The 26,350-nt window shown below is 38.8% G+C and overlaps 2 protein-coding genes and 1 long non-coding RNA gene across 11 annotated transcripts in view; 1 reads left to right on the top strand and 2 right to left on the bottom strand.

Annotated features, from left to right (window-relative positions):
• Positions 1–26,350, top strand: part of rols (rolling pebbles) — a 56,635-nt gene that overhangs the window by 24,259 nt on the left and 6,026 nt on the right. For all 9 annotated transcript variants that reach the window (NM_001274810.1, NM_001274808.1, NM_168487.2 and 6 more), the window contains 2 exons: positions 11,723–11,905; positions 13,440–13,579. In NM_001274810.1, the coding sequence (NP_001261739.1) occupies positions 11,723–11,905; positions 13,440–13,579 (323 nt within the window). The remainder of the gene's footprint in view (positions 1–11,722; positions 11,906–13,439; positions 13,580–26,350) is intronic.
• Positions 7,602–8,044, bottom strand: CG43993 (uncharacterized protein). The gene is made up of 2 exons (NM_001274811.1): positions 7,962–8,044; positions 7,602–7,908 (listed from the first exon to the last, which is right to left on the bottom strand). Exons 1-2 carry the CDS (start codon positions 8,029–8,031, stop codon positions 7,733–7,735), a joined length of 246 nt encoding a protein of 81 aa, NP_001261740.1. The 5' UTR covers positions 8,032–8,044; the 3' UTR covers positions 7,602–7,732.
• On the bottom strand, positions 12,448–12,800 carry lncRNA:CR43994 (long non-coding RNA:CR43994). The gene has a single exon (NR_073925.1). It is a non-coding gene; the product is annotated as a long non-coding RNA:CR43994 (long non-coding RNA).

The following is a 26,350-nucleotide window of genomic DNA, read 5'->3' as shown; positions in this document are numbered from 1 at the left end:
CCTTTCGCCTGTCCACGACTACCGTCCAGTTCGTTGCTTTTGCTTCCACTTGAATGACTTCATGTGCCCCCGTCGTCGGAAAACTTGAAAAACTTGTCTTTGTCTCTGTTTCACCAGAGGCTGGGGCCAAGAAGACAACGGGGGGTACGGGCACAAGTGGGTACTTACTTGCACTCGGGAACTTGAGAACTCGAAAGCTGGGCAACTGGAGAACTGGAGAACTGGGGAACAGAAGAACTGAAGAACCACAACGGAAGATCAAGAGCAGCCAGAACGACTGGGCCAACAAATGAGTGCAACTGTTTTAGCCCGAACCTGCAGTCCAGTTTACACAGAACTACTGAAAAGAACAGCACAGAAAAGAAAAGAATACAACTGAACTGAACTGAACTGAACTGAAAATACATAACAATCCCCAGTGACTTCTTCGTAGACTGTGTCTGTGTCTGAATCTTCCGTCGATCTGCAAGTTCTTGGCTCTTTCTTTCTGGTGGTTAGAGCAATTAACATGCAATTAAGAGACGTTTCAATCTTAAGAGCCATGGCCAAGAAGACATCGTAAACACTTTATCCGGTGGCTGGGTACAACTTTTGATGAGCCGATCGGACTTCTCTTGAAGCTTCTAATTATAAAGTTCCAATCGTTAAGCAGCATAGTATCGATTCTATAGAAAGTTTGGACAGGAAATTGATTGGATGCTTATGCCAAAGGAATTGCGCACAGAAGCGGTGAAAAATGTGAGGGTTCTTTGTAATTTAAAAAACTTCAGCATACGCGTAGTCATCAATCAGATATTCATTCATTTTACATAAATGTTCCCCACTAAATTATCTATTAAATTCTCAAGTTCTACTTCCAGACATTATCATTTCGCCTTGTCATATGCTTCTTTTTTTAAGCAACTGATTTACGGTTTCGTTAGAAATCTTATATAAGAAAACATTGCCATTTCTTGTCTATGATCTTGAGAGCCAAAATCAGTTCATAACGGAGCATTTATAGCCATGTTAAAAGTTGGAATTGTGGTTTTTGATTTATTAACCTGTCGGTCAAACGATTTACAAACAAAGTCAAGAACAATAAGTGCCAAATACTTTCGAGTCTTATGTCATCTTGTGGTTATAACTAGAAAAATATGTATACACCTAACTTATGAGATTGTGCCCGATTTTCAGCTGTTCGAAAAAAAAAACGAATTCAATTGAAACGAGACTTTTCAATTTTCGGTGGGGTTAAATCAGTTGAACTCTTAATTGTGTAGTTTCATTATCAATTGAAGCGTTCCGTTCTTTTCACTTTAAATACGCCTGACAGTCCAATTCAGTTTGGTTCATTATAGTATAGCTGATTTCATAGGGCGATATGTGTGGCGAAGCTATTAAGTTTTCCATGCCAGTTTGCCAGCAAAACAACATTTCAATGTCAGCTCGATCACGTTTTTGGAGGCAATTTGTTGGTGGATTATTTTTATTTTTTTTTTTTTGAATTTGATACACTCTAAAGAGCGTGGCAAATTGCCCAAGTCGTTGGATGGGCGGAGTGGCAAGTATCGGACTTACATGGGGCTTTACACTGGTTTTGTCATCCATTGACAAACGGAACACCTGAGACTGCGATTGGGTAACTAATATAACCACTCGATGTTGTTCGCGTAAGTTGAGCTATTAGATCTTCTTTTTAGCGCACTTAGTGCTCATGTTCGCTGATAATCTGAGGTTTATTTGGTTGGGTTTGGTTGAGTTTCAGTGTCATATCAAGTGATTCAAGTGATCCATAGATGCTGCTCCATTAATCATGTGGGTATTATGACTATGTGCAGCTAATATTTCAGATTTTTACAGACGAGCTAACCGTGTAATTATTGGGTTGTTCGTTGGCAAGGTCAGTTATTAGAGGGAATTACATTTTAGCTCAATAATACGTTTTAAGTACCATGATCTCTGACCAGCGGCCCATCTGTTCAACCAACAATTAATGATTCATTTACAACATTCACAGTATCTTAGAATTCTTGTTTTGCTTTGTCAATTTTGTTTGGTCAAACCAGCCAATTCAATCTGTCAATCAAACAATTACGAAAGTGTAACCGAATATTTTATCTTAGGGATTGATTTCCCATAAAAAGCACAAAGCGTGCTGATTCTTTTCGATTCTTACAAATAAAAAGCGAAATCAATCAATCAAAAGGCATTAAAAACTCTATTTTGAGATACAAAAACTGAAAAAAAAAAAAAACGTTGAAATCAAGTCGAACTTCGACGGCGGGGCCAATCACACGCTCTATTTACAGCAAATTAAAAATTCAGAAACTACAAAAACAAAAGCCGAACGAGAAATAACAAAAAACGATAAAACTGCTACAAATATTGGTCAAAATATTTACCAGCCCCGCCCAAAGAAAAATTTGATTAATGATCTTCAGAACGAAGCTGAGAAAGTGCCTTAAACGCCACAATAAACGGCAGTCGATCGAAGGGGGAAATTAAATCTTACACACATTAAAAACACCAGTAAAGGAGAAAGATACAAATAGGGTATGTGCTATGATGCACAGAGAGAAAAGGGTCATAAGAACAGAGCAGACTTGAGACCTGATTAAAAATATGCAATGTAAATGCTTTAAAATTAGTTGTATGCTGTGAAAGATAGGACTTCTAAGTTGAAGTATGATTTTTAATTTTGTTATTTTCTGAATTTCTTGACTAATTTTTATGCCCAGTGTGTGGCATCCACTCCATGTGGCGCCCACACGTGATGGCCATCCTCATTTGGTATGCTGCCTTCGCAGTCTTTGTGGCAGATTACCATCGATGGCGTCGCGTAACGCGCCAGACAAATGCTGAAAACTTGTCAATTCCTGGAGGGGGATATATATATGTATGTAGGGTTACCCAGTTGGGTAATTTATGCAGATGTATGCCGAATCCAGTTGAGAGAAATATTTTATAATTTTTTTTATACACTTCTGCAAGTCGCTTGTGGCCCATTAGCATAATGGACCAATGTTGGCCAGAAGTAGGATCTTAGATCAGTAGCCAAAACCAGAAATGGCCAGAAGTAGCAACATACATATATCGCTAATGATGTGCTAATGTCGCCAACAATGTTTGACAACCAAAACAGAAATATTGTTTTTACAAATTATGGTGATAGACTCAAAATAGAAGACTTATGCCAAGGGGGCTCTTAATTTTAAGTATCTGCCAGTATAATAATCAGAATATGCTACCTTGTTATTGGTTTTATATTACAAAAAGTTTATTTATTTATTAAGGAAAATATAATTATACTTATATATTATAGTAAACTGGTATCTACGCAAGCTTCTTTGATAATTTCATATTTATATCTTCTCTTTTTTTCTCACGTTATTGCGAATTTACCATAGACAAAATTGGTTTTAGCACATTAGCAACTTTTATAAACTATTAAGATAGCATCTTAAATGTATGTTTAAACATATCATTAGCAAAGCAAATTTCTGCAGATTTATTGCCAAACAAAATACCCAAAAAAGTTCTAGAGTTAAGCGAACTAATATATTAATATATTTCCTATTTGTATGTTGCAAGTTTGTTATTCTTCTACTGTCATCATGTTCACTAAATTAATACGCTTTCGATGAAAATGCTTAATTAATTTGGGCGGCTTGTTTGGTTTATTTTTTTCTACTCTTAAAGAAATTCGAATTCCAAATTAGCCACTTAATTTCAGTCTAATTATTAACCCCAAAGGGGCAATACAAATCCAAAGCCGAGCGACTAGTTAGTCAGATATAAGAAGAGATTTTTGGGCAGATGATATTTCATCTGCATAATTATGCATTTTAGACCCACCGATTATGCATAAGACTAATGCTCCAAGGTCGGATTATTGAGGTGGTCTTTTGTTGATGGAAAGTTAATCTGAATCGATTGAAATGAATTTTTAAGCGATGACTTGCCTTTGTATCGAATTGGAATGTTTTGGTTTTCTATATGAAATGCGTTTAAAAAAAGATCTTGGCTTGCAGATATCAGTGGTTTATGGATTTAGTGGAACGGAATGTGAAACTAAGAGTTTTAACGATTGTTTAATAAATGGAATTAAATGATGCTTATGCTAATAGTTCATTTTCATTTAAATTTAAAGTGAAATAAATAATCAGTCATTAGAAAGCAAAGAAAGTGGGGTTTTGAAATTTGCGAACCAAAAAACTCTGCTATACAGTTGGTGGAAACATTGAAAGTGGATCTTATAATATCACTCACACATCAATCTTTTCAGAACCGAAAGCTTAAGAGTCCATAAAAATGTAAATTCAAGATTTATTAGCTCTTATCACCTGTTTTTCACTCCCACCTCGAACCCGCATAATGCTGGCAATTATAGCCTAACAAATTGCCCAACTCCTCGACTTGGCCATATAAACCAAAGCGAAGGCGATGCACTAAATCTTTGTGAACTCGAATCCATTGGCTGGCCTAATGCTAAATGCTAAATGCAGCCTACAAGCCCGCATTAGTGAGTGCGACTGATCGATCGATGGTCGCTGCCAATTATGGTCAGCGATCTCTGGACCATGGCTAAAACCGCTGCATTCGATACGACCACGATGAATGCGACGACCCACAAAAGCGCCAGAGACTCCAAAAGACTGTTTGTCAAAAAGCAAAAATGTCTTATGAATGGGAACGTAAACGGAATGATCGAGTGAATGAATCAGCTGTGAGTGTTGTGCAGCTGGGGCGTATTGGAAATGAATGAGTTAGCCAGCCGACAGACGGGGCTGGTGGCCAACTTGTCTGGGCCCGATACATTCGTGCGTGGGCTTCCCCCAAAATTGAAATTGCAAAAAAAAAAAAAAAAAAATGGAAAAATTGTTTACAAGTACGAAATGCCGGCGCGGCATTGACTTGATACTCGACGTCTCTTCCACAATGAAATTGTCACTTTTCATTTCGACTCGAATTGGGCTCTGAGGCACTATAAAAATTATATTGCCTTACTGCCCACGTTGCAGCGGAAGTGGCATTTGATTTATTCGCATTGGGTGATTTTTATATCTGTGTTTATGTGCGTGTGTGTTGGCAAATTTCCGGCCTGCTTGACACACATTCGAATTTGCATGTGTCGCACAACTTGGAAGTGCCATAAATATTCACTTACCGCCGCCATATTCATTTGATTCGGTTTTGACTAATGGTGACATTTCACTCAACGATCCAACTCAAGATGCCACCTTATACATATGGTTCCATATGGCCTGAACTTGTTGTCTTTTGCCGCCTTTCCAGGAATGTGGGTCAATGCTAAATGGTAGATAAAAGAAAAGACATATGAGTTTGAAGTGGAGTGCAGAGAAGTAGAGAGTTGAGGCTTAACACTTGTGAAAACTGGAAATTATTGCAGGGAAGGTGCTTAAAATGGAGTTCTAAGGGAGCTAAGAACTATGCTCTTATACAAAAGAAAATCTGTATCTCTATTGGCAATTATATTTCCAGATACTAATGGTTTGAACCACATTTAATTGAGGTGGGAATAGTTCTCTGAGATATGTATCTATTTAAAATTTCAATTTAATAAGCTCTTACTTAACTTACTTACTTAAAATGAATTGAAACTTAAGATAATATTAAATCTGTCTATGATATAATATTTTTAGATGGGTTGGTATATCTATATATATAATATCCAATTGAGTTTCTTCTTGTGTTCGTCATGAGGTTTTACCTGAAAAGTGAGCACAGCCCTCAGTGCAATGGTCCATAGATTTTTCCGCTGGCCAGTTGGCAACGCCTCGTTTTTCCTGCCCAACTTTTTCGTTTTTCCTTGTTTTTCTTTCTTTTTTTTTGATTTTCCCGCAGGCTACGCTTAGGTAACTCTTCTCAGTCGAACTCAACTCACGTTTTCACGAACTACCAGTGAGCGCATCAAAGTGCAGAATCTCACGAAATTTGCCATTCGAGCGGCTATTTGGGTTATTTATGGTCGCCGATTTGTTTGCGACTTATTTAAGCGGACAGCTCTCGCGGTTTTATGACACATTTAGCAGTTCGTTTCTGGGTTTACTTAACAATTCGCTGGACAAGCCTTTCGAAATAAAGAGGGTTAACTGAAAACGTTAAATGCATAACTGCTAGCAACGAGAAACGAATAAGAAGAAACATCCAATTTCGCGCTTAATTTGATTTGTTTTTGTTTGTTTTATCATTTTGTTGTTCCAGCAGCACCTTTCACTTCCCGAATTTGTTTTCCTTTATTTTGTCATCTTTTTCAAAAGACCCCTAAGAACATGTACATACACTTTTATATAACCACTAATTCCGCAGAATAATGCAAATTTGAGTGCACAGGAATACCGGTGTAATTATAGATCGCTTCGATTCGATTCACTTCCGACTGCCGGGAAGCTGACTCATTTAAAAAAAACCAACGATGACAAACACTATCCACACATCAACATAACAACAATGCCAACCATGACCCACGCAAATTGTTAACAACAAAAGGCGAAAATAAACTACCAATCAGAAAAAAAATATATATTTAACACAACACTTTCTACCCACACAGTGAACTTGAAAATGTTTTATCGAAACAAAGCCCTTCAAAACGATCAAATTTAAAACACAATGCAGAATTTATGATAAAAGCAATTAAACATAAACAAAACCAAAACCAAATCCAAAGTCAAAGCAATTTACTGAACAAATATTTTGCTCAAACTTTGAACAATGAAAAACCGCCGTGCTGGAAAGATAATGTTTCATATAACTGAAAAATCATCTCTAGTGCACTCGGAGAAATATTTTAAATATATTTAAGTGATATATACGTATAAGGCTGAGTAATAATATAAATATATATATATATATATTTTATAATTAATAATAAGATCTTTGTTATTGCTATTATTGAAAAGTAACAACATATTTTAGCTATAACAATACAATATCTTTTTTTTCGAATTTTGAGCTAGAGATATGTAAAATCGTATCTGAAAGATACAAATTTTAAGCCAAGTGTGGACTCTATTCTGGCTCTATTTTGCTGAAATCTAATTGAGGCTGCAAAAAGTTGTCGATTGTGGTCGTATTGGTGGTGGTCAGTGGTGCTTGGCCTTTTTTTCTTTGGTGGCCAATGGTAAATGGTAAATGGTCCATGGTCCGTTGGGCGCTCACTTCAGGCATGAATTGATTTGGTCTGGGTCCGCGTCCAGTTGGTCTGTCAATCAATTGTAATGAATACGCATTTTTCTATTGGAGCTCCCCCCCGCTGGGTCAGTTGTTTCTCCACTTAACCCTGAGCTGTCCAATCGATGTGGCAAAAGCCCATTTAGAAAAATCCTGACCTGCCCTGCCAAACAGAAGATTACTTTTACTACAATTGTATATAAATATTTCGAAAAATCATACTTTTAAAAATACCTAAAATTAAGAGGTTCATTCATTTCATTTTATTTTTAATGCAGCATTTTATAATTGCAAATTTTTAACTGACACTAAAATCTACCACTTATTCGACTTTTTTAAAGATAGTTTTCTCTTCTACATGGAGTGCTACTTTTACGTTTTTAACTAATTCGCAGACACACGTTTTTGAATAATCGTTTGTGAATAGCCTTTGTTTTACTGAAGAACAAGAGAAGCGCGTGCCCTTTTGTTTTGACTTTATTTATTTTATTGGCCCATAAAATGAGAAACCTGTTTCTCATTTATTGTAGCTAAATTTAAGTTTAGGGCGTCACGGTTAGTGTTTTGAATACGGAATCTTCTTTTCGTATTGCGTAGTATGGCAGCATTTCCATGGTTTTGGACAGGTATCAATGTCACCTTTGTCAAGTTCCATCCATTCCATGCAAATGATATTCCAATGTGTGTCGTTTCGCCATTTCTCATCCACGCAGGATCCACCATAATTGCAACCTAAGAGATTTAATATTCAAAAGAGTGGTGATGAGTGCTCTGAATGGATTTACCCTTTAGAAAAGAACATTCTGTGGTATTTATGAGGAGCACTAAGCTTAGTACAAAGCGTAACAGAATCATTTCTGAATGAAATGCACTAAGGTGATGTAGAAAGCATGAGTGTAGGATATTGAATTAAATAGAATTCGATACAGTTTAATCAGAATTGCCATTAAAAAAGATTTAGAAACTTGAAGTACATCATTTTACAAAGTTTATATGGTGTTCAAAGCAGCTTAAGGATGCATTTTCGCATTCTTTCTTCAATTGTTTTCTTCTGAACTTTGAGCACTCGCATTCTAAGGTTCCCACATTCCTCTGAGAACTCAACCACTTTACTACTTATGCACTTAGAAATTTGAATTTGTGGTTAACCCGCCATAACTACGGCTATCATCGTTCCGCATTCCAAAAAGGCATTCCGCTGGGAACGTTTCGTTTGGGTCGAAGAAACCACAAATTGAATTAGGCCCGAGTTCGGTATTAAGAAAATAATTTGCAAAGAAATTACATAAAGGAAAACAAGTGCCAACACAACCCCGCAGATGCAGACACGCAGATACACATATCGCCCACACGCCGACTATATAGTCGTACGATCCGTGCGATGCGGTTTGCCAATTTAGCAGAAATAAAACGCCCACATGCGACGCAGAAACTTGGTAGCTTTGAGGGGGCAAACCGGCATGCCACCAGCATTTATTTGCGACCAAAAAAAAGAGAGAGAGAGGAAAATGCGGCGGAAAATTCAAATCAATTTAGCGCAGACCGCAATGGATAAATCCAATGAAGCCCAGAATTGTGCTGCGCATGCGTAGAGAAAAAAAAAATGGAAAAATAGGGAAAAATTGCGAGAGGGGGCGGCGATCTCAGTAGCTAAGCTCGCATAATTTAGCAATTTAGATTTGGTTTTTCCATTGTTGCATTCAAATGCGAGCCAGAGAGTTCATTGAACCCAAAAACAGGCTCCATAAATCAGCAGCAGCTGAGATCTTTCCCATTTGGGCCATGATTTACGAGCCAAGAATTGCGAAACTGCATCCACGCAATTAATTTGTTTAATACCCATGAAATTAAGTATATTACCACGCTCTATAGAACAACGTGCGTGTCTAAGCCTGATAAATGCATATAAAAATGTAAATGTTTTTACAAGTAAGTACCTTCGGGCAGCCCACACTTTATATCAGATCAAGTCCGAATAATCAGCTGCCTTTTCTTGCTGAAGTTAAGAGCGTAGAATACATTGTAGCCAACAGGAAACCATTACATATTCTATATTATAGCAGGATGTCATCAATTTGAAATCATATAGCTGAAGCTAAACGCATTGTTTAATCTATATTGTATATCCTATGTGAGACATATTTATATTTTTATAAATAGTACTGATACATGCTATATGCCCCTGATTCCCATGACCAAAATAAATCGTATGCCTCGGTAAAACTGGAATTCGATGGCCTTTTACTATTGATAGCCCCAAAAGCCCACACATAAAACTGTAACCTGGGAGGACAGCCAACAAATCATCATGTCCAGCAGGTGACTTGACTTGGACTGCAAGATAATACTTTATCGATTGCATAAGTACAAATGGTCGTCTTTCAGTCTGCTTTCTGCTGGCCAAGATGGCTCGACATGTCCAAAAAGCCCAGACCAAGTGGAAGGCTTTGCGATTCCTGTTCGGGGATTTGGAGAGTGGGAAACAACGACTGCGACAAAACAACCGCCAACGAGAACCACGTCCGGTCGGCGGGCAAAGTGGATTACAAGCGCATGGGCTTCGACTTCTACTCCAACTTCCATTTCCATATCCACAGCCATTCAAGCCCACTTGACAAAAACGGGAAAGAGCGTGAATAACGAACGATTCGACTAGGGAATGCCCTATACTTTTATGATACATAAGCCATAACTTCTTGCTTAAAGCAATCTCAATTGGTTGTGATACCTAATATAAGAAGTGAAAATCTTCTTTTCTAGATAATGAATATTTGTAAGATCATTTCCAAAAGTTGCATTTACCCTTTCGCCTTGGGTTAACAGGGTAGCAAAGCAGGCAACCATTTTCTCCATTATTTATTGCAAATCAAAAGCCGCAGTTTGATTTTTTTTTTCGCCAGTTCTTTGCTTTTCCCGCGTGGGACGTCGCAGCTGCCAGTCCTCCGAATCGAAGAGGATTCTGCTAGGAGACTGTTGGAAAAAGAAGGATGATGAGGCGGAGTAGGTAATCACAGAGCACAGCCCACATGGACTGGCCTATCTGTGAACTTTGCTGGCAAAGTCAGCGTGTTGGATGATGGCATACATCGTACAAAATTGACCATCCCCCATTCCAGCCAGCACATGGCAGCACTTTTGAACAACTGTTCCGAATCAACAAGTGCACCCCATCTGACATTTGTTTGGCCGCAGACAAAAGGCAATTTACAATTCGCAATTTGCATAGTGCAGAAAATGCCAGTGAAAATGCGGTGGCATGTCGTGTGCGCAGGCGCAACAGCAGCCAATGCGCCAGATGCCACAAAAGCGAGGGAAACCTCATCTCAGGGGTGGCAAACTGCATGTTGGGGTTGCAACTGCAACTGCCACTGACGTCCTCAAATTGTGCAACTAATTGGGGAGCGTAGTATGCAAAACATCAGATGACAGCAAAAACATTCGCTTTTTAAAGCCACAAATTGGATGAGAGGGTTGTTTCTCTAGCACATGTGATGGATATAAAATATATATAAAATTATATACTGACATTTTGTTTTTCCTTAAATATTAGTTGTTTAACTATATAGAATTAATATTCTTAAGAATATTGCTTAAACAATTAAGAAATCATTTATTCACGTTGCTTCTGCTTCCGACGAATCCAATTGAACGTCAGCAGTTTTTTACTCCAAATTTGTAAACAAAATTCGAGAAAAAAAACACAAGCATATTAAAACGCTGACGTTCGTTGGCCGGCATTTTTACATAATATTGACACAGAAAGACAAAGTGCTAATAGAAATAATAAACCAGGCAGGCGGCGTAGATTAAATCAATTACGAGTACGATGCCAGTGCAGTCGAGTAAAGAATTCCGCTGATTGGCATTGGTTTAAATGGCCAGTTTGTGGGGCAAAAAATTCGAAGGAGGAGAGCAGGTGCAGTTGGAAAAAACAAAAACCAAACAAACGATAAACGATCCTAAAAACCAAAAAAAAAAAAAAAAGAGCTGAACTGAGATTGGGTCCAAGACAATTGACAGTTGCACAAACGAGATTTAATTGACAGAATCAATTTATGCAAACTGTGGCCATAAGACAAGTGCAGCGAGATTTGTGTATTTAGATTCGAATTTTACTACTTTTTTGGCAGTTTAATCTGGTAAGGAGTGGAAACTATAAAATTGCATTCAAAGCGAACGACCAAGAAGGGAACTGAAACTTTGCTGTTTCGGTGCTATAAAAATCTAGCTAATTAAAATAGTTAAATGCACTCGAGTTATTTTCTTAAAATATCTTTCCTGTTATTATGTATCTACATATATACCAAATGTTATTATCATTATAAAATTACTTTTATAGCCTCCATTTAAGTACACTATAAAGTGGTAATGATAATCTGTCGGACTAATCCTGATTCCAGGAATCATAAATAAACACCTGGTTGTGAAGCCCTTTGAAGGGCTTCTCGTAATTTGCTCATTACCATTTCGAAACGCTTTAAACTGTTTCGCTTTTTTATGGATGCCAACTTTATGGACTAACCTGTTTGCCAATCTCCCTTTGCAGATCTCCAGTCCATCCGACGACTCCTGGAGCACGATGCCAGTGGATCCGTTTGCCCCTCCTGCCGCATATCCTTCGACAAGGGCAAGAGACGGAAACTGATCGACACCTGCGGCCACGAGCGGTGCTATTCCTGCATGTTCCGCAACGACCAGTGCCCCATGTGCATGAACAGCTCGCTGAAAGGTGAGTCCATCCAGTACTCAATATCCAGTATTCAACAGCCAACAGTAGTATTCAGTATTCAATATCCAGTATTCAGTATCCAGATATGCTGTTGCGCTGTGTATCTCGTCGCTGTTTGCGCATATCTCTCGGATATGCCATATGTGGCAGGCAAATATTTTGTTACATGTTGAGTGCAAAATGCCGATGAAATTGCACAGCCACCATAATAATGTTCGGTGTTTTGTTTCTTGTGTTGTGGAAAAAAAAAATTGAAAATTCCGAAACAAATGGCTATTTAAGTGGTCAAAGATGCATCTTTAAAGTGGAGCGAAAAAGGGTATAAAAAAATGCAATAATGATAGCCAATTGGTTTCAAGAGTTTATGCGTCATTTTATTAAAATGTGTGCTAAATAAATTGCAAGGAACAAAATAATATTCTGCAGCGGAAGTGAAAGCCTTCCTCTAAATAAAATGTCTCTCCAGTCTTTTTAAAATATTTAGTTTTAAATTTGGCAAGGGCCTGAAGATACATGGGTACAAAATGAACACTCAAGAATTTGCATAGCCTGGCAATTTATTGTGTCATTCAAATAGCGGTTCAGTTTGCAAATGCAGCACTGAATATGAGATACCTGGTCTGGGCATATTCACCATTCATTTCTGGTAAATTAATATTCAAATTGAGTACAAGTTGCTTAGCATGCAGAGTTCGTATTGTCGGTTAACTTCATAAAAATCAGAAGCTCGCGGTACAGTAGTCTGGACAAAGTGGAGACTTTAACTCCTACTGGTTACATGCCCATGAAAACCGAAAGTTATGGCCGTACTTAGCCAACTTAGCCAACTGCTGACACGATTCCATGGGCCAACTTCCAACTTCCAACTCCCATCTTACCACTGGATTTATTAGCTGCCAATCGTACACGATCGTGTCACCTGTTTTGGGGCCTCTGGCTGTGAGAATTTACGATCTCGCCGGGAACTTCGGTGGATTGCGCTTTATTTATGATGAGGGCTCTGCTTTATTTGCATACCTAATTAAGTGATACAGTTCGTGGTATGGAAATTACCTACAACCAGTTGTTGTTACGGCATTTAGATAGGATAATTATGTGTGACTTAAAAAGGCACTCAAAGAAATTGTTGCAAACTTGAAACATATTATATTAACAAAATAAAGATTAAAAATATTTCTAATAAATTTGTAATGCTAAACATTTATGCTTGTTTGCTTAACTGAAAGTCTAGCGGAGAAATTTGGCACGCTACTTTTCCCACCAGTTCAATTTCAATAAAGATCCACGAACTCCCGATGACTTCTTGACCCACATCAGTCATCTTTGACCCAATGCATTTGGCAGGAAAAACTCTTTCTCAAGGGCCACATACATATGTGTGCCACTTTTTAGCCGTTTTTTTGCACTCACACATTTCCACAATTAAACTTTGCATTTTTCCCCCCGAGTGCGTTTGTGCAAACATCTCTTGACTTGATTACTAACATCGTTTTGTTGTTTTTTTTTTTTTTTTTTTGTATTGCCAACCCCACAGATGTTGATGGCGCCAATGCTCAGGGCTATGACACCGGAATCGGTGGCTCCACATCGACGATAGTGAGTCCTCTTGGATCCCCGCAGCCGCAGCTCAGATCGCATGCGCAACGAAACGCAGCGCTGGCGCGCTACATGCAGGTGAGTGCGTACTCTAAGATACTTTTCGACATTCATCATACTCAGGTGCTGCATCGGCCAAACAGTGGTGGAAAGTATCTGCTTTGGTTGAGCACTTTACAATTGCAAGTCTAGGAATAATTGGAGATACTTCTCGATATCTTAGTATCTAAGCACAAACTATGATTTAAATTTGCATTTAATAATATTTAAGTAGAAAACTGTACAATAATACCCAAGCAAATTATTGGTATTTATCTTGTACCTTGCCCACGTTAAAGAAATAGTACCTTTTCATATCACTCACAACATTTGAAGTTGGCGATGGTGGTAGGGGAATCGGCGTCGTCTTTAGTGTGTTTACTTTAATGGCCTCTTGATTATGCTGCCACTAGAGATGAAGAGGCTCCATCAAAGAAATGGAGAAGTTGGGGGGGAAAAAAGAAAAGCTTGATTTCTTCAACGCAGAAGAATGGAAAAGGGAAAGAAGACTCTTTTGTAACTGGCGGTGAAGCGACTTTTTGATATTTCTGTTATACTCGGTGTATATGTATATGTATCTCATCGACTCCCATTTCCGCTCATCTTTTTCTAAGCGCCTCTTTTGTCGCCCATTTGGGCTATCAGCAGCGCCACTTTGGCTCAATGTCTAAAAAAAGAGTTCCCGTTCAACGAAATTCGGATGAAATCGTGGGCGAAACACCTCTTTTGGGGCTTTAAAATTATGTCAAAGCTCAAAACTGATCGTAAAACGGTTTAATCTGCATTTAATCAAGCCATAAAAGAGTGTGAAACCATTTGTTTTATGTAAAATAGGATTCTTAGAAGTCGGTCAAGTTATAATCAATATTTTCTGGGTGGTAACAGAAAGCTTTTAGGGAAATAAAACCAAATTTTAGCTAAGAACTTTTGAATTACTATAAAAAAATAAAGGGTACATAAATGGATTTAGAATATATTTAACTATCTTAATGCTAAGTAAGTTGTAGTAAAATGTTAGTATAACTAATGTTTATAGTATAGTTGAAATGGCCACAGCTCTTTAGCATCGTCAATTTGGTAAAATAAATCAACTATCTTCGGCCATAAATCTACAAAACAATTACAGCCATCACTTTCCTCCTAATTAAATGCATTTGATTTAACAATAACGATAATAACTCTTCCCACTGAACTGATCGACTGGTCGATTAAAGATCAACCATTGGTTGTATCGTAGATCACAGGCAGCTCCAACTCCTCCACCACCAGTACCTCCTCCACGAATCCTCTCCAATCTTTTCCATCGGGATCATCGCCGACCGACTGTCAGCAAATGTCACTTTAAATACGCCAAAACGGCGCAAAAGTTTCAATTGTCGGGCGCCGCTGGGAGCCAATTCTCGAGGATTGAGAAGATCAGGGGGCCTTTGAGGATGGGGCTATGGATGCGGATGGCGATGAGGATGGGATGAAGAGGGGCTGGAGCAGATCGCCGGTGCCAGATAGCTTGTCTGGCAGGATGCAGTCGCCGCAGAAGTAGCTGCAGATACGCGAACCCGTAGTCGTATCTCATATCTGCGCTTGTGTATCTCAAAGCGACTGTCAAATGGTTAAACTGACAGTTTGTTTTTCCACCGCTCGACGCCAGACGAAGTTGGGTAGCCGTTTGTGGCAGGAGGAGCAGCAGCATCTGTAGGCCTGGAACTGTAGATCCGAACAGAGATGGAGTTGGAGATGCTTTGGCGATGGAGGGAAACTGGGTCACTTCGGCGGACGGCCTCAGGCTACAAAACATCGTCCAGTGTCTTCTGCTTTCTAAGCCAGGCCAAAAATACTCACCATGCACTAGGAAAAAATAAGGCTCAGAACGTAATAAACACAAATTGCAAATGAATATAAACATTTTCAAAAAAATGGTTCCAGATAAAACAATACAAACTTATGCATTTCAAAACTTCAAAAATATTTCAAAAGAACGATTCAAGCACTTTTGTCCATTTTTTCCTCTGTGTATATAGTTTTTCGACTTTTTCCAGCATATTTATTAACATTCGCATTTGCTGAAGTATTTATTTCGCAGCGATTCTCAATTGATTTCGGTTTTTGGGGGCTGAGCTTCAGTTTTCAGTTTTCGGTTTTCGTTTTCGGCTGGGCTTGTATATTTTCGGACCGCTCTCTGACACGTGACATGGGATTTCACTTAAGACTTTAATACTGGCACATAAGCAAACATAAACGTGCCAAGTCTTTTGGACACATGACATGGACATGGATGTAAATTTTTGGCCGCCGACTCTGATCCGACAGTCGAAAAGGACGGGCTAGACAAACAATGCTCCACAAGCCGGCCGAGATTGGCGGTGATCTCAAATCCGACGTGTAAATTGATTTCTAATTATTGTCATATTGTGTGGCCAAAAGATTTGATTTGAGTGTTCGCGAAAGTTGCAAAGTAATTATGGGATTAGCGTTTAAATCAGAGAAAGGATTTCTATTTACAAAAGAAAACCTCATTTAATAGGTTATTCAAATAGGGAATTTATTAAAGATTGCTAAGCATATTTTACAATTTCCACAAAAAGCATAGGATTGGCACCGACATACATAGATAACGCTTTGTAAACAAAGGCCACATTTGTTACCTTCCCCAATTTGCCTGGACAAATCAACAGCGCCATATAACACCATCGATCGTAAAATCATAAAATCTTCGACACCTAAGTGCCATTAAGTCAAGATCCACAAACAAGTCGCAGTCTTTGAAATGCCCAAGAAAGAAAGTTTCCTTTTACAATCGCGACTGATTAATGCGACTCATAGCGATACTATTCGTATCGGCTTGATTTGATTTGATTTCATTTGATTTGATTTTGTGATGAGTGCAGATGCGCCCGGAAAAACTCGCTCAATGACAGGCAATTGATGCGAATTGAGTTTATGGCCGGAGAATGAGTGTCACTTCACTGTTTTTGGCCAGTGACGGCTGGATCGTCTTGCCTTGATTTTCCATTTCTCCGCGATGGTTATGGATATGGATTTGGACATGGTTGGACTGGTGATACCCGTATGTCGGAAGTGTGTCAGCTATCGGTGCGCCTTGATATAGTGGTCGTTTGCCAGCCAGCACTTTACATAACTATCTATCTAAGCCAAACCAGAAGCCGTTTAGGCAATTGCCGATCAGCCGGGCAGTTGGAAGCTGGAAGTTGGGAGTTGCCTACCAAGTGAGGTGTGCTGGGGTTTGAGAACTGTCATTAGATTAAGTGGCAGCTGGTCCCGTGGTTTCTGTCTAATTATCGTTTGGAAATCGTGTTATAAGCGCTGATCGACGAAAAAAAGTAGCGAACAGCTATGAGCAGATTTATATGTATTTTTTTCTTTACCGGAAAATGCAAAAGAAAGTTAAATCTCTACTATAAATAAATATTTTTAGAGCTACCAATTTAATAGGTCATACAAAAACTATGCTATATGTCGCTATTAAGCTTAACAAACAGTAATTAATCCTAGTTTTATTTTATTTTAATATTTTTTTTTAATTCGGATCATACCTACTTTTTCGCCCACTGCTGTGTGGACATAAACTTATCCAGGCGCAAGAAAATCAGAGGTATACCTCAATGTTTGTGATTGACATGCACAGGCGACAAATCAAGTTGGAAAATGCCAGTGATTCAAATGCGAAATAGTTTGCATTAAAAGCGCCAAATAAAGCCGATATCGCGACCAGCGATTCGCGAGCGATTCAAGCGCGTTTTTCGAGCCATTAGCTGGAAACTGCTGAAACGCAAGGAAAATTGCGAGGCAGCAAACGGCAAGCGCGATTTTTATCTCGCATGCAATTTATTTTAACTTTTGGTCTGTGCCTCGTCTAATTGTCCATTGCTGGCAACAAATATGGCGTTAATTATCCACAATTTCGATAGCATCACGTATTAATGATTAGTAAAACCAAAAAAAAAAACCAAAACGAAAACTAGCTAGTTGGGGAAGGTAATCAATCAAATCGAGCGCACCTTGAGTACGCGTCTGTATCTTTTACTTAGCGGAATGTCAAGCATTGTAATTGGTATTCGATTGGATGGATGTGTGGCAGTCGCCGTGTATCATTAGCTCAATTTAAAAGTGGCTGCTTCGGTTTCGCAAGAGATTTATGTATTTAGTTGGCATAGTGCGACACCTGCCTGAATCCCCAGCATCTCGAACTGATTTCGATTGTGTGAAACCACAGGTTTCTTTGTCTGGTTTTTTTTCCTCTGCTTGCTACCTGCTGTGCAATTATTCATTACTGAACGCGATGACTTTCGATTGTGACATGTGTGCAAATATTCATGGGTTCAAGTTGAATCGAATGAGGGTGTGACCCAGGAACTCGAATGCAAACAACCTTTTTCTCGTTCGATTTCAATAAGATATGCACATTAAACGGAGATGCAGTTTAGATTTCATTAAGCAAAGTTGGAAAATGGCAGTCAAACAAGTTTAATCGTATGCCAAATCAGACAAGAAATTATAATATTTTATAAAAAAAAGCTGAGAATTAATCTGTAGTATAACTCATAATAATATTCTTTATCAAGCTTATTTCTAATAATCTTTCTACATTTTATAATTTTTTATACAAAGTTACTTAAATATCATTAAAAGAAGTCCGTTCATTTTCCGAAATATTTACACACTTATTAAAATTACAATCCAATTTTACGATATGTATTTGTCTAGCTCTTGATAATATGCCTCACTAGAATGTATTGCCATTAATTAGCCGTCGTTTATAACACACACACAAACTTTCGCTCTGCTAACAATCATTCGCTTAATTACGCTAACAACAATAGCTGCAATCAGGCTTAAATGCATATTGAGAATGGCCATAGCCAACATATCATTTACTAACATAATCCGATGTCGAACAAGCCACTGATTATTTCCACAAAGCAACAAACGCGCCATTGAACTCGCGGTGCGACTTGCGGGCGACAAAAAACGCGCACAAACGCCACCTGCTGGGCGCCGTATAAAACGTCCGTCCTAACCGACAATTTATCAATTTTCATAATATCTTGAATCAGAATTAGACTTTAATTAAGGCTGGCACAAAGAGAACTTTAAGCTTTTGCCAAAGCGATTTGTAGTTGGAAAATTGCCCAGGGATTTGAAATTGAAAGGCCAGCACTATAAGTTGCTAATTGGCTTCAGCTGAGCCACTGGAAAACACTTACTTAGTATGTGTGTTTTGACCACATTTGCATGCAAAATGCAAATGAGTCAAAGGCTTCGCAGAGTTTCTCGAGTTACTTGTGGGCCGTTAATAAACGTAAATTGCTGAAATTGTTCAATAAATGCCGCGAAATATGTTCATTAGCCGCCTCTTTGACATTTATCTATTTTGCACTAAACGGAGGCGTGGCACTAATGTCTGATTCAATCGAATGGGTCAAGTCGGAAGATATATCTTTGACCAACTCAGAGCATAAACCATATAATAGCTTTGTTTCATGAACACAATTATTTTCATACATCGATATAAAACCATGTAAATTTCATGTCTAAACTTTTTATGCTCTCGAATTTATAGTGTAATTAATAGTTTATCTTAATGAGGAAATCCAGTTAAGAAACTGCTAAATTGTCAGTGGCTATATAATGGATTATCTCCACCGTTACTGCCAATTTCTTGAGTAATAAAACTGAATAAAAATAATTGCCCGCTGTATGCCATTTTCAATTAATGGCAAAATATAATTTACGAACCAATTCTGATAAAAAGAAATCCATGCCGTATCATAAACACACCCACATCACATTAACTCGATTTGACTTCAGCTGGCCCGTATTTTAAATTGAAAATAAACCAAAAACTGCCCACATACGCAGAAATATATACAACAAATTACAAGGCTTATCTTTATTGGCCCAAATTTCAATTTGCCAACAAGTAAATTGTGGCCTGCCACAAAGTGCAATTAGCGATTAAAACAAAAGGCTACAGCTAAAATTTTTCCACCAAGATAAATGTAAAGAAAGTGGCTTTCGAAGGGCGAAATAAGGAGAGACATGGACATGGACATCAGTTGGCTTGTCAGCAGAAATATGAGCCACATTGTCGGTGGTACAAGCGGTAAAAGATGTCTTGCCACAACGCCAAAGCACAATAAATGCGAAATATAAAACATACATACATGTGGCCAAATTAATCATTAAGCCGGGCGAAGAAAGAGCCAGCGGTTAAAACACACCTACCCAAAAACCCAACTCAAAAACAAAAAAAAAAGAAAGAATCCAAAAGGGCTGGGCCAAAGTTTCTGACTGAAATTAATTTGACTGCGGGCTGTGCGAAAAGTGATAAAACATGCAGACACTTTTGGATGAAACGGCTTTCATGAAGAGAAATGGGTGAAAATATTTGCATAATATATGCAGAGAAAAAAGTTCCAGCAACGCTTAAAAAATTAAATATGGCCTTAAGAAGAAAGCTATAATGATTAGTAGCAAAAAAATGAATAAATTTGTTTGTTAAATGCAATAAATTGCATTTGTAACTACTTTTTTTTAATGATTTGTGCTTATAATGATGTTTTGTAATTACATTCATTAGCATAGAAATATGGCCTATTAACACCATCATTGAGAGTATTGAGATACTTTCAAAACGACTACATTTGAAACTTAAAATTGTTTACAAAAGTGCAATCCACGAACTGCAATCAACGATTTGGCCTTTAATTCGACTTGATCATGAAAGTTTTCACTTTCTAAGCTTTAGCCAAAAAGGTAAATAAGAAACCCAAGGGCCCTTCATTCGTTTCCGGATTCGACTGGAAAAAAGGTGTTAAAGTGTCCGACGTTTTGTTTGCTTAAAATGCTGCTAATTAAATTGGGAAATACGCTGGATTGTTGATTTACGGCGTCTTTGTAAATGAACTGTGTGAGTGAAGCTCAAAGAGGGCAGATTAAAAAGTTATGAAATTGTATTTGGCTCAAGCTTATTCTTAAATTTCCCGCAAATTCATTAACCCCTAACACCATTTGTCATCATTAGAATCGCACTCTGCACTCCTTGGTTGGTTTTACCAAGCGTTAGCTGGCCAAATGACTCTTTTCACCTGACCCATAAGTCAAATAGTGGCAGCCTGCATCTCAAGATTATTTACGCTCAACTAAGCCGGGCTCAAGTGGAGTACTTAGGCGGCTGGAGAATGGGAATGGATATGGATGCAAATGCCGCACGGTCTGGTCCATTTCCACTGGGATAGCCATTACCATTTGCATTCGGCATGCCGAGCACGTTTCACACTCCCAGGGTCATAAATGACCGACCTGACCACGGCTCTCAGGCATTAGAAAGCCGAAAGCCAGAGTTCCGAATGCCGAATGCCGCCTCAGAAAGTGCACATGCAATGCATTTTACGCCCAACTTGTTCTCGTTACGTTAACGCTTTTTCGAGTGCCTCGAAACCGTAACCGCCGAGCCCAACTGAAGCGCTCAAAAGTGCATTTCACTTTCCCAGAAATCAATAAAGCCGTGTGATATTGAAGACGACCCGCGTCTCTGATGAATGCAAGTGAGAGTACCCATTGCTCCAATCAATCCCAAGCAATTAAGCCTTACACTAAACAAAATTATATAATATTTTACTTAGTTTGATTGATAGCCAATCTATGAAACAACTTTATGCAGTCATGATAATAATAAATTATAATTAAATGAAGGAATACTATAGCACTTAAGTTTCTATAGCTTTTTTTTTTTTGGGTAGATAAGAAGAAAAAGTTGAAAACAATTTAGATGTGTCCAATTATGGTAATACCTCGCAACTCATTGATTAACGCATAAACCGAAATACGTTTTTATGTGATTTTCTCTCTGCTTTATGATTTGTGTGCGCCTCCTTGCGCGTAGTTATAATTTTTATGGCCCATTGTGAAAAGCCAACCTCCTCCCGAAAATTAAATTGGCGCCCAACTAGGGGCATAGTTTTCACTCTATGCTAAGTGCACCATTATTCTGGTCCGCTCATGAGAAAGCTGATGGGAAAATTCATTTGCAACTCAATTGGTTGGAAGACGGTAGTAGTAGTAGCCAGTGTGGATGTCCAAAGTCCGATGGGTCAGATGACAGATAGCGAAAGGATTGTCAACTTTCGAAATGCCATAAATAAATGAGCCAGGTAAATAACAACTTAATTTCGCCGGCGCATTTGCATTTTTAGCGTACTGCCAAGCATATGAATATGGTATATATTGTATATTTTCTCACCCATTTCACCGAGTCAGGTGGCTGTCTCAATATCTCAACAGCTTATCTCCCCGTATCTCTATCTCTGGGTGTTTTTTGGTTTTCGAAGTTTGGGAGTTTGGGGGGCTTGGGGTTTGGGGTTTGGGGTCTTGGCATGCTAGCCGCTTCCTCAAATAAATCGCACGGCATTTGCATGTTGAGAAACAATATCTCAGGTCGTGTGTTCGGTCTTGTTGATCTGGCCGGATTCGATTGGATTGGATTATCTTGGCCCAGAGTTGGCGGAGGCCTTTGATATGTACAGCCAGCATAGCCACACGACGATGGTCATAATATTTTTGCGCAATTCGGTTGTCGTCGAGCGGCTTTTTCGACGCGATTTATCGATCGTTAAGTAAATGCATTAATTTTTCTCACCGCTCGTGGCCATGTTCGCAGAAGTAAGGAGGCACTCAGCATGAATATTGTGAATATTTGTTGTATTTCGGCCAGCATTGATTTATATTGCCCAGTGGAAAACTTAATTCCCAGCTTGTCAATTAATTATGACCATGTAGTGCTTGGCTCTTGTGGCCTTTAATTTCTCACTCAATTCGAATTCGGCGGCAATTGTCGAAATGGCTGACATATTTCCGCGCAACAACTCTATATAAATCGTCTCTTTATAGCCAGTTCGAAATGTTTACCCAACTGATTAATGTTCGGCTCTTGTTTATTGTTAGGCAAGCTTTTCCACTTACCCAGTAGCAGAGCGATGGCTTTCACTTGACAGCAATTGCAATTGAATGGCACTGCCATTCGATGATCCTCATAAAATTTGGTATTCAAATTGGGCTGACATCGGCCAGCTCAGGCAACCGAATGCAAAAAAAAAAAAAATCTTAATTAAACAAAGTCTGTTGAGTGCCGAAATCACTTTGCCTTCAAGTGTTTGGCTTGAACCAATATCACACGGAACAAAAAAAAAGGCGTTTATTATGCTGTTTAGATTTAGTGTTATTTGCTGTCCGCTAAATGGTTATTTCTTCTAAATGGTTATTTTCCCCAGTGCAGCGTGCATGACAAGGAAAACCAATTTGAGCCAACACCTCGCACTTGGCCAACATTCTAAGTATGATTACAATACAAGAAGTATGCTTTAATAAAGCCAGCTAGAAAATTTGGCAATCGAATGCGCATGCATTAGCCAAAATGCTGCCAAGCAATGTATAAGTTTTGGTATCCAAAGTACCAACAATGTTGGGCCCCAGATTTTATGGGCACTTTTTTTTTTTTTTTGAAACCGCCAACGATTTCCATTAGATGCCAAATGCAAAGTGGGCGAGATTTTTGCGGTCGCTTTTGAAATGCCAGCGCGTTTAAAATCGCGCAGGAACTTTTGCATGCGATTCGCTAATGTTGGCAACTAAATGATACTCGAATATACATTCATCCATATGCAAGATTCGTGATCATAAACATTTGTCATGGATGAATAATGCTGAGTGGTGTGTTTTGTAATGATTTCAAGGTTTAGAGGGCGGTTCAATTGGCGATGCCTAATTTATGTGAGATATCTGAAGAAGTAGTTTAATGCCAACAATTTAAAACGATTAATTACTAATACTATGTACTCACTTGATTTTGTTTTTTACACACCTTAAATACCTCGATTGTTTATTAAGATTTAATTAAATCTAAATGGCTCACGTTTTCTTAGTTGAGCTTAAATAAATTCTTAATTCATATAATTATAGCTTTATTGAATGCTTAGCTTCAGTATGATCTTAATAATTTCCTCAATTTAAGTAATCTAAAATGGAATCTTACTATTTTCGTCTCTATTTTTAATTTGGCCAGCTTTCAAATGCAATTTTCATCAGGTATCCACACTTGGCTGACCCTCCGCTGGGTTTACGTTGTTTATTTTATGACATTTAAACAATTATTTTTCAGCACAAGCAACTGTTGTTGAAATATCATTTGATTCAAGCAGCCATTTGGCCGGGCCCACACCCTCATGGTGTGCAAGTGGCCAAAAACGAGTCTTGGCCAGCTATTGAGATTGGGGGATTGGAGTTGCTGGTGGTGCTGCATTTTGCTGGTGTCACAATGTCTGGGACCGCCAAGTTCTTCGACACTGTTACTGTTCTCGCAAAACGCCCCGCAGCCAAACACGAGATGTATATTTTATTTTTCATAATTTAAAACAAAAAAAAAAAAAAAAAAAAATACTTGGCCAAAAAAAGCATGCATTTTGATATGAACCTGCTTTTGTTGTTGCTCCGATGGCCGAAAATCGAATTCTTGAATGAACCATTAATCTTGTTGCCAGCTCGGTGGACCCGGTCATTAAATACCGCCGCTGTAATTGCAGTGCAGACACTGGAAACAAAAATATTATATATATATATATAAGTTAATTTAAGAGAAAGAAAATCTAGCTTCAGCTAGATTTCTCATTCATTGGGAGATGTGAGCTCGAAATACTTGAATTTCGTTATTTTATAAGCCCATGTTAGTAGCTACATTTTTCTCTCTGTGTGAGCCTCGTTGTCTGCCTCTGCGAGTTTTTGCGAGCAAATTAATGCGGGTTTGTCATATTACAATTACTGCCTTTTTCTGGCCCGGCTCTGTGGCAGCTGGCATTATTACACCTGCGCCTCAATGGGACTCCCCCTGGGGTTCCAGCCATTTCGATCCGGTTCGGTATTGGCGGTTTCACTCCATAACGCGATATGGTTTCTGGCTAGTAGTGGGTCGGTCAATTGGCCCGTTCTGCTCATTTGTTTAAGCCACTGGGAGCGGCCAAAGTTCAGCCAAAACGGTTGACAGTTCATAAGTTTTCCAGCATGATTTGTTTCTTCAAAAAAAAAAAAAAAACGAAATGTTGGTGTGTTCTCACGATTGTAATTAGGCAAAAATTTAAATTGAACTTGGTACATAATATATATTGAGCAATTCCGCTAGATTTAAATTGACCTTTAAAGCACAAAAAAAAACCTAAAAATATCTTACCAATTTGTTATGATATCAGAAGCATGCCTATCAAGTTTAAGTAGTAATGTAAGCATGTCTAATAACATTATGATCGCATACCTTGTAATGGCCATTGACCTGTGTTTCCCAAACAAATTGCACTATTTAATGGCATCCTGTTTCCATCTCACCAACTGCGATCATCTCCATCCAGCAGTGCAAATTTTATGTTGCTTTTTTCACGGTAGCCACCATGGCAACTCCTCTGCACAGTGGACAAATTGCCGAGCGGGAAAAAGTGAAAATCTCCTCTAGAGATGTGTGTTTTTTCTTTTTCAATTTTCAAATTTTCCACGGCACCCATATATGGCAGGCATAATTTGTTAATTATTTTCCAAAGCACAGCTCGTGCGCCGGCTACAACTTAATCAAAGTGATGGGGCCAATTAAAACGCCGCCGCGGGAAGCGATAAGAGATCCCAGACCCCACGACGAACTAGTTTAAAGAAAGCCTTTCCACCACACCGGTGAAAGAAAGAAAGGAGGGGTTGGATGGGGACATGGTCTTGGTCTCGGATTGGATTCGATTGGATTGGATTTTGTTGGGTTGGGTTTGAGTGAAGCGCATCGAAATGGACCAAAACGAACCGCAGCTTAATTACGATGAGATAGAGGCGGAACTTAGCCCACGGATCAATAGATCCGCAGATCGATGGATAGCAGATCAGCGCCACGGAATTCCCCAGCTGATCCCGATGGCTTGAAGATCTCAGATTGAAGCCTGCCGATCAGAGATATCCACAAAAGGAGAGTCTAGAGAGATTGTCACTGAAATGGATGGCACATCACTGAAGAAATCGTCATTCAAAATGGGTTAAAGCTGACTTGCAAACAATACATTTTTAATATTCAAATTTAAATTTTATTTAAATTATTTATACGTTTTCAACATCTTCTTTTCTGTGCATAATAAAAAAAAAAGCAGTAAAAGGCTTATGGAAGTTGTCAGACGGTTGACAGTGGGCAGACTGGATCCCCCAGCGGAAGTGGGCGACTCGTAGTCGTGACTGAAAGATCAAGAACTTGCAGACATCCACATATCCGCTGGAGGAAGAGAACCAGAGCACTCAGACATCCGCGGGCGTTCCAACTTGTCAGTTAGGTGACTTGTCCAAATCACAATCATCTAGCGGCCCAAATTGAAAAGCACCAAAATCGGCACTCTTTTTTGCTAACCAAACCATAATTTCAGCAAGTTTGTTAAACCTCTAATCGATGATCTGAGAAAAGTTCGATCCCTTGAGATTCTTTGCTTTCAATTAATATCCTAACCATCGATTGCAGACCCTTTTGGTCCGTTTGGCTGGCTCCAAAGTCCAAAGCTCGTCCCTGGGTCCCAGCCACCTGCCCGTCAATTAATGGCCTCCGACTCCGTCTTCGTCTTAGTCTCCGTCTGGCGGAGGCATGCAATACCAAATTCATCTTATTATCCCACACAGAACCCAGAAACTGGTTCTCAGGTTCTGTTTCTGTTTCTGCTACCCATTCCGGCCTGGAAATCACGTTTCTGAACATTTCTGTGCCATGTCCAGTCTCTCGGCCTACCCGAAAAA

The sequence above is a fragment of the Drosophila melanogaster genome, chromosome 3L (genome assembly GCF_000001215.4).
Source record: "Drosophila melanogaster chromosome 3L".
Taxonomy (NCBI): domain Eukaryota; kingdom Metazoa; phylum Arthropoda; class Insecta; order Diptera; family Drosophilidae; genus Drosophila; species Drosophila melanogaster.
The sequence above is the reverse complement of the archived record's forward strand: the minus strand, read 5'-3'. Positions and strand labels throughout refer to the sequence as shown.

What these genes read in the sequence shown, in the direction of transcription:
- CG43993 (NM_001274811.1), bottom strand. Translation starts at nt 8,031, where the DNA reads ATGATTCTGTTACGCTTTGTACTAAGCTTAGTGCTCCTCATAAATACC. An exon ending in AGAATGTTCTTTTCTAAAGG is followed by an intron (nt 7,909 to 7,961) that starts GTAAATCCATTC and finishes TAAATCTCTTAG; the next exon opens with GTTGCAATTATGGTGGATCC.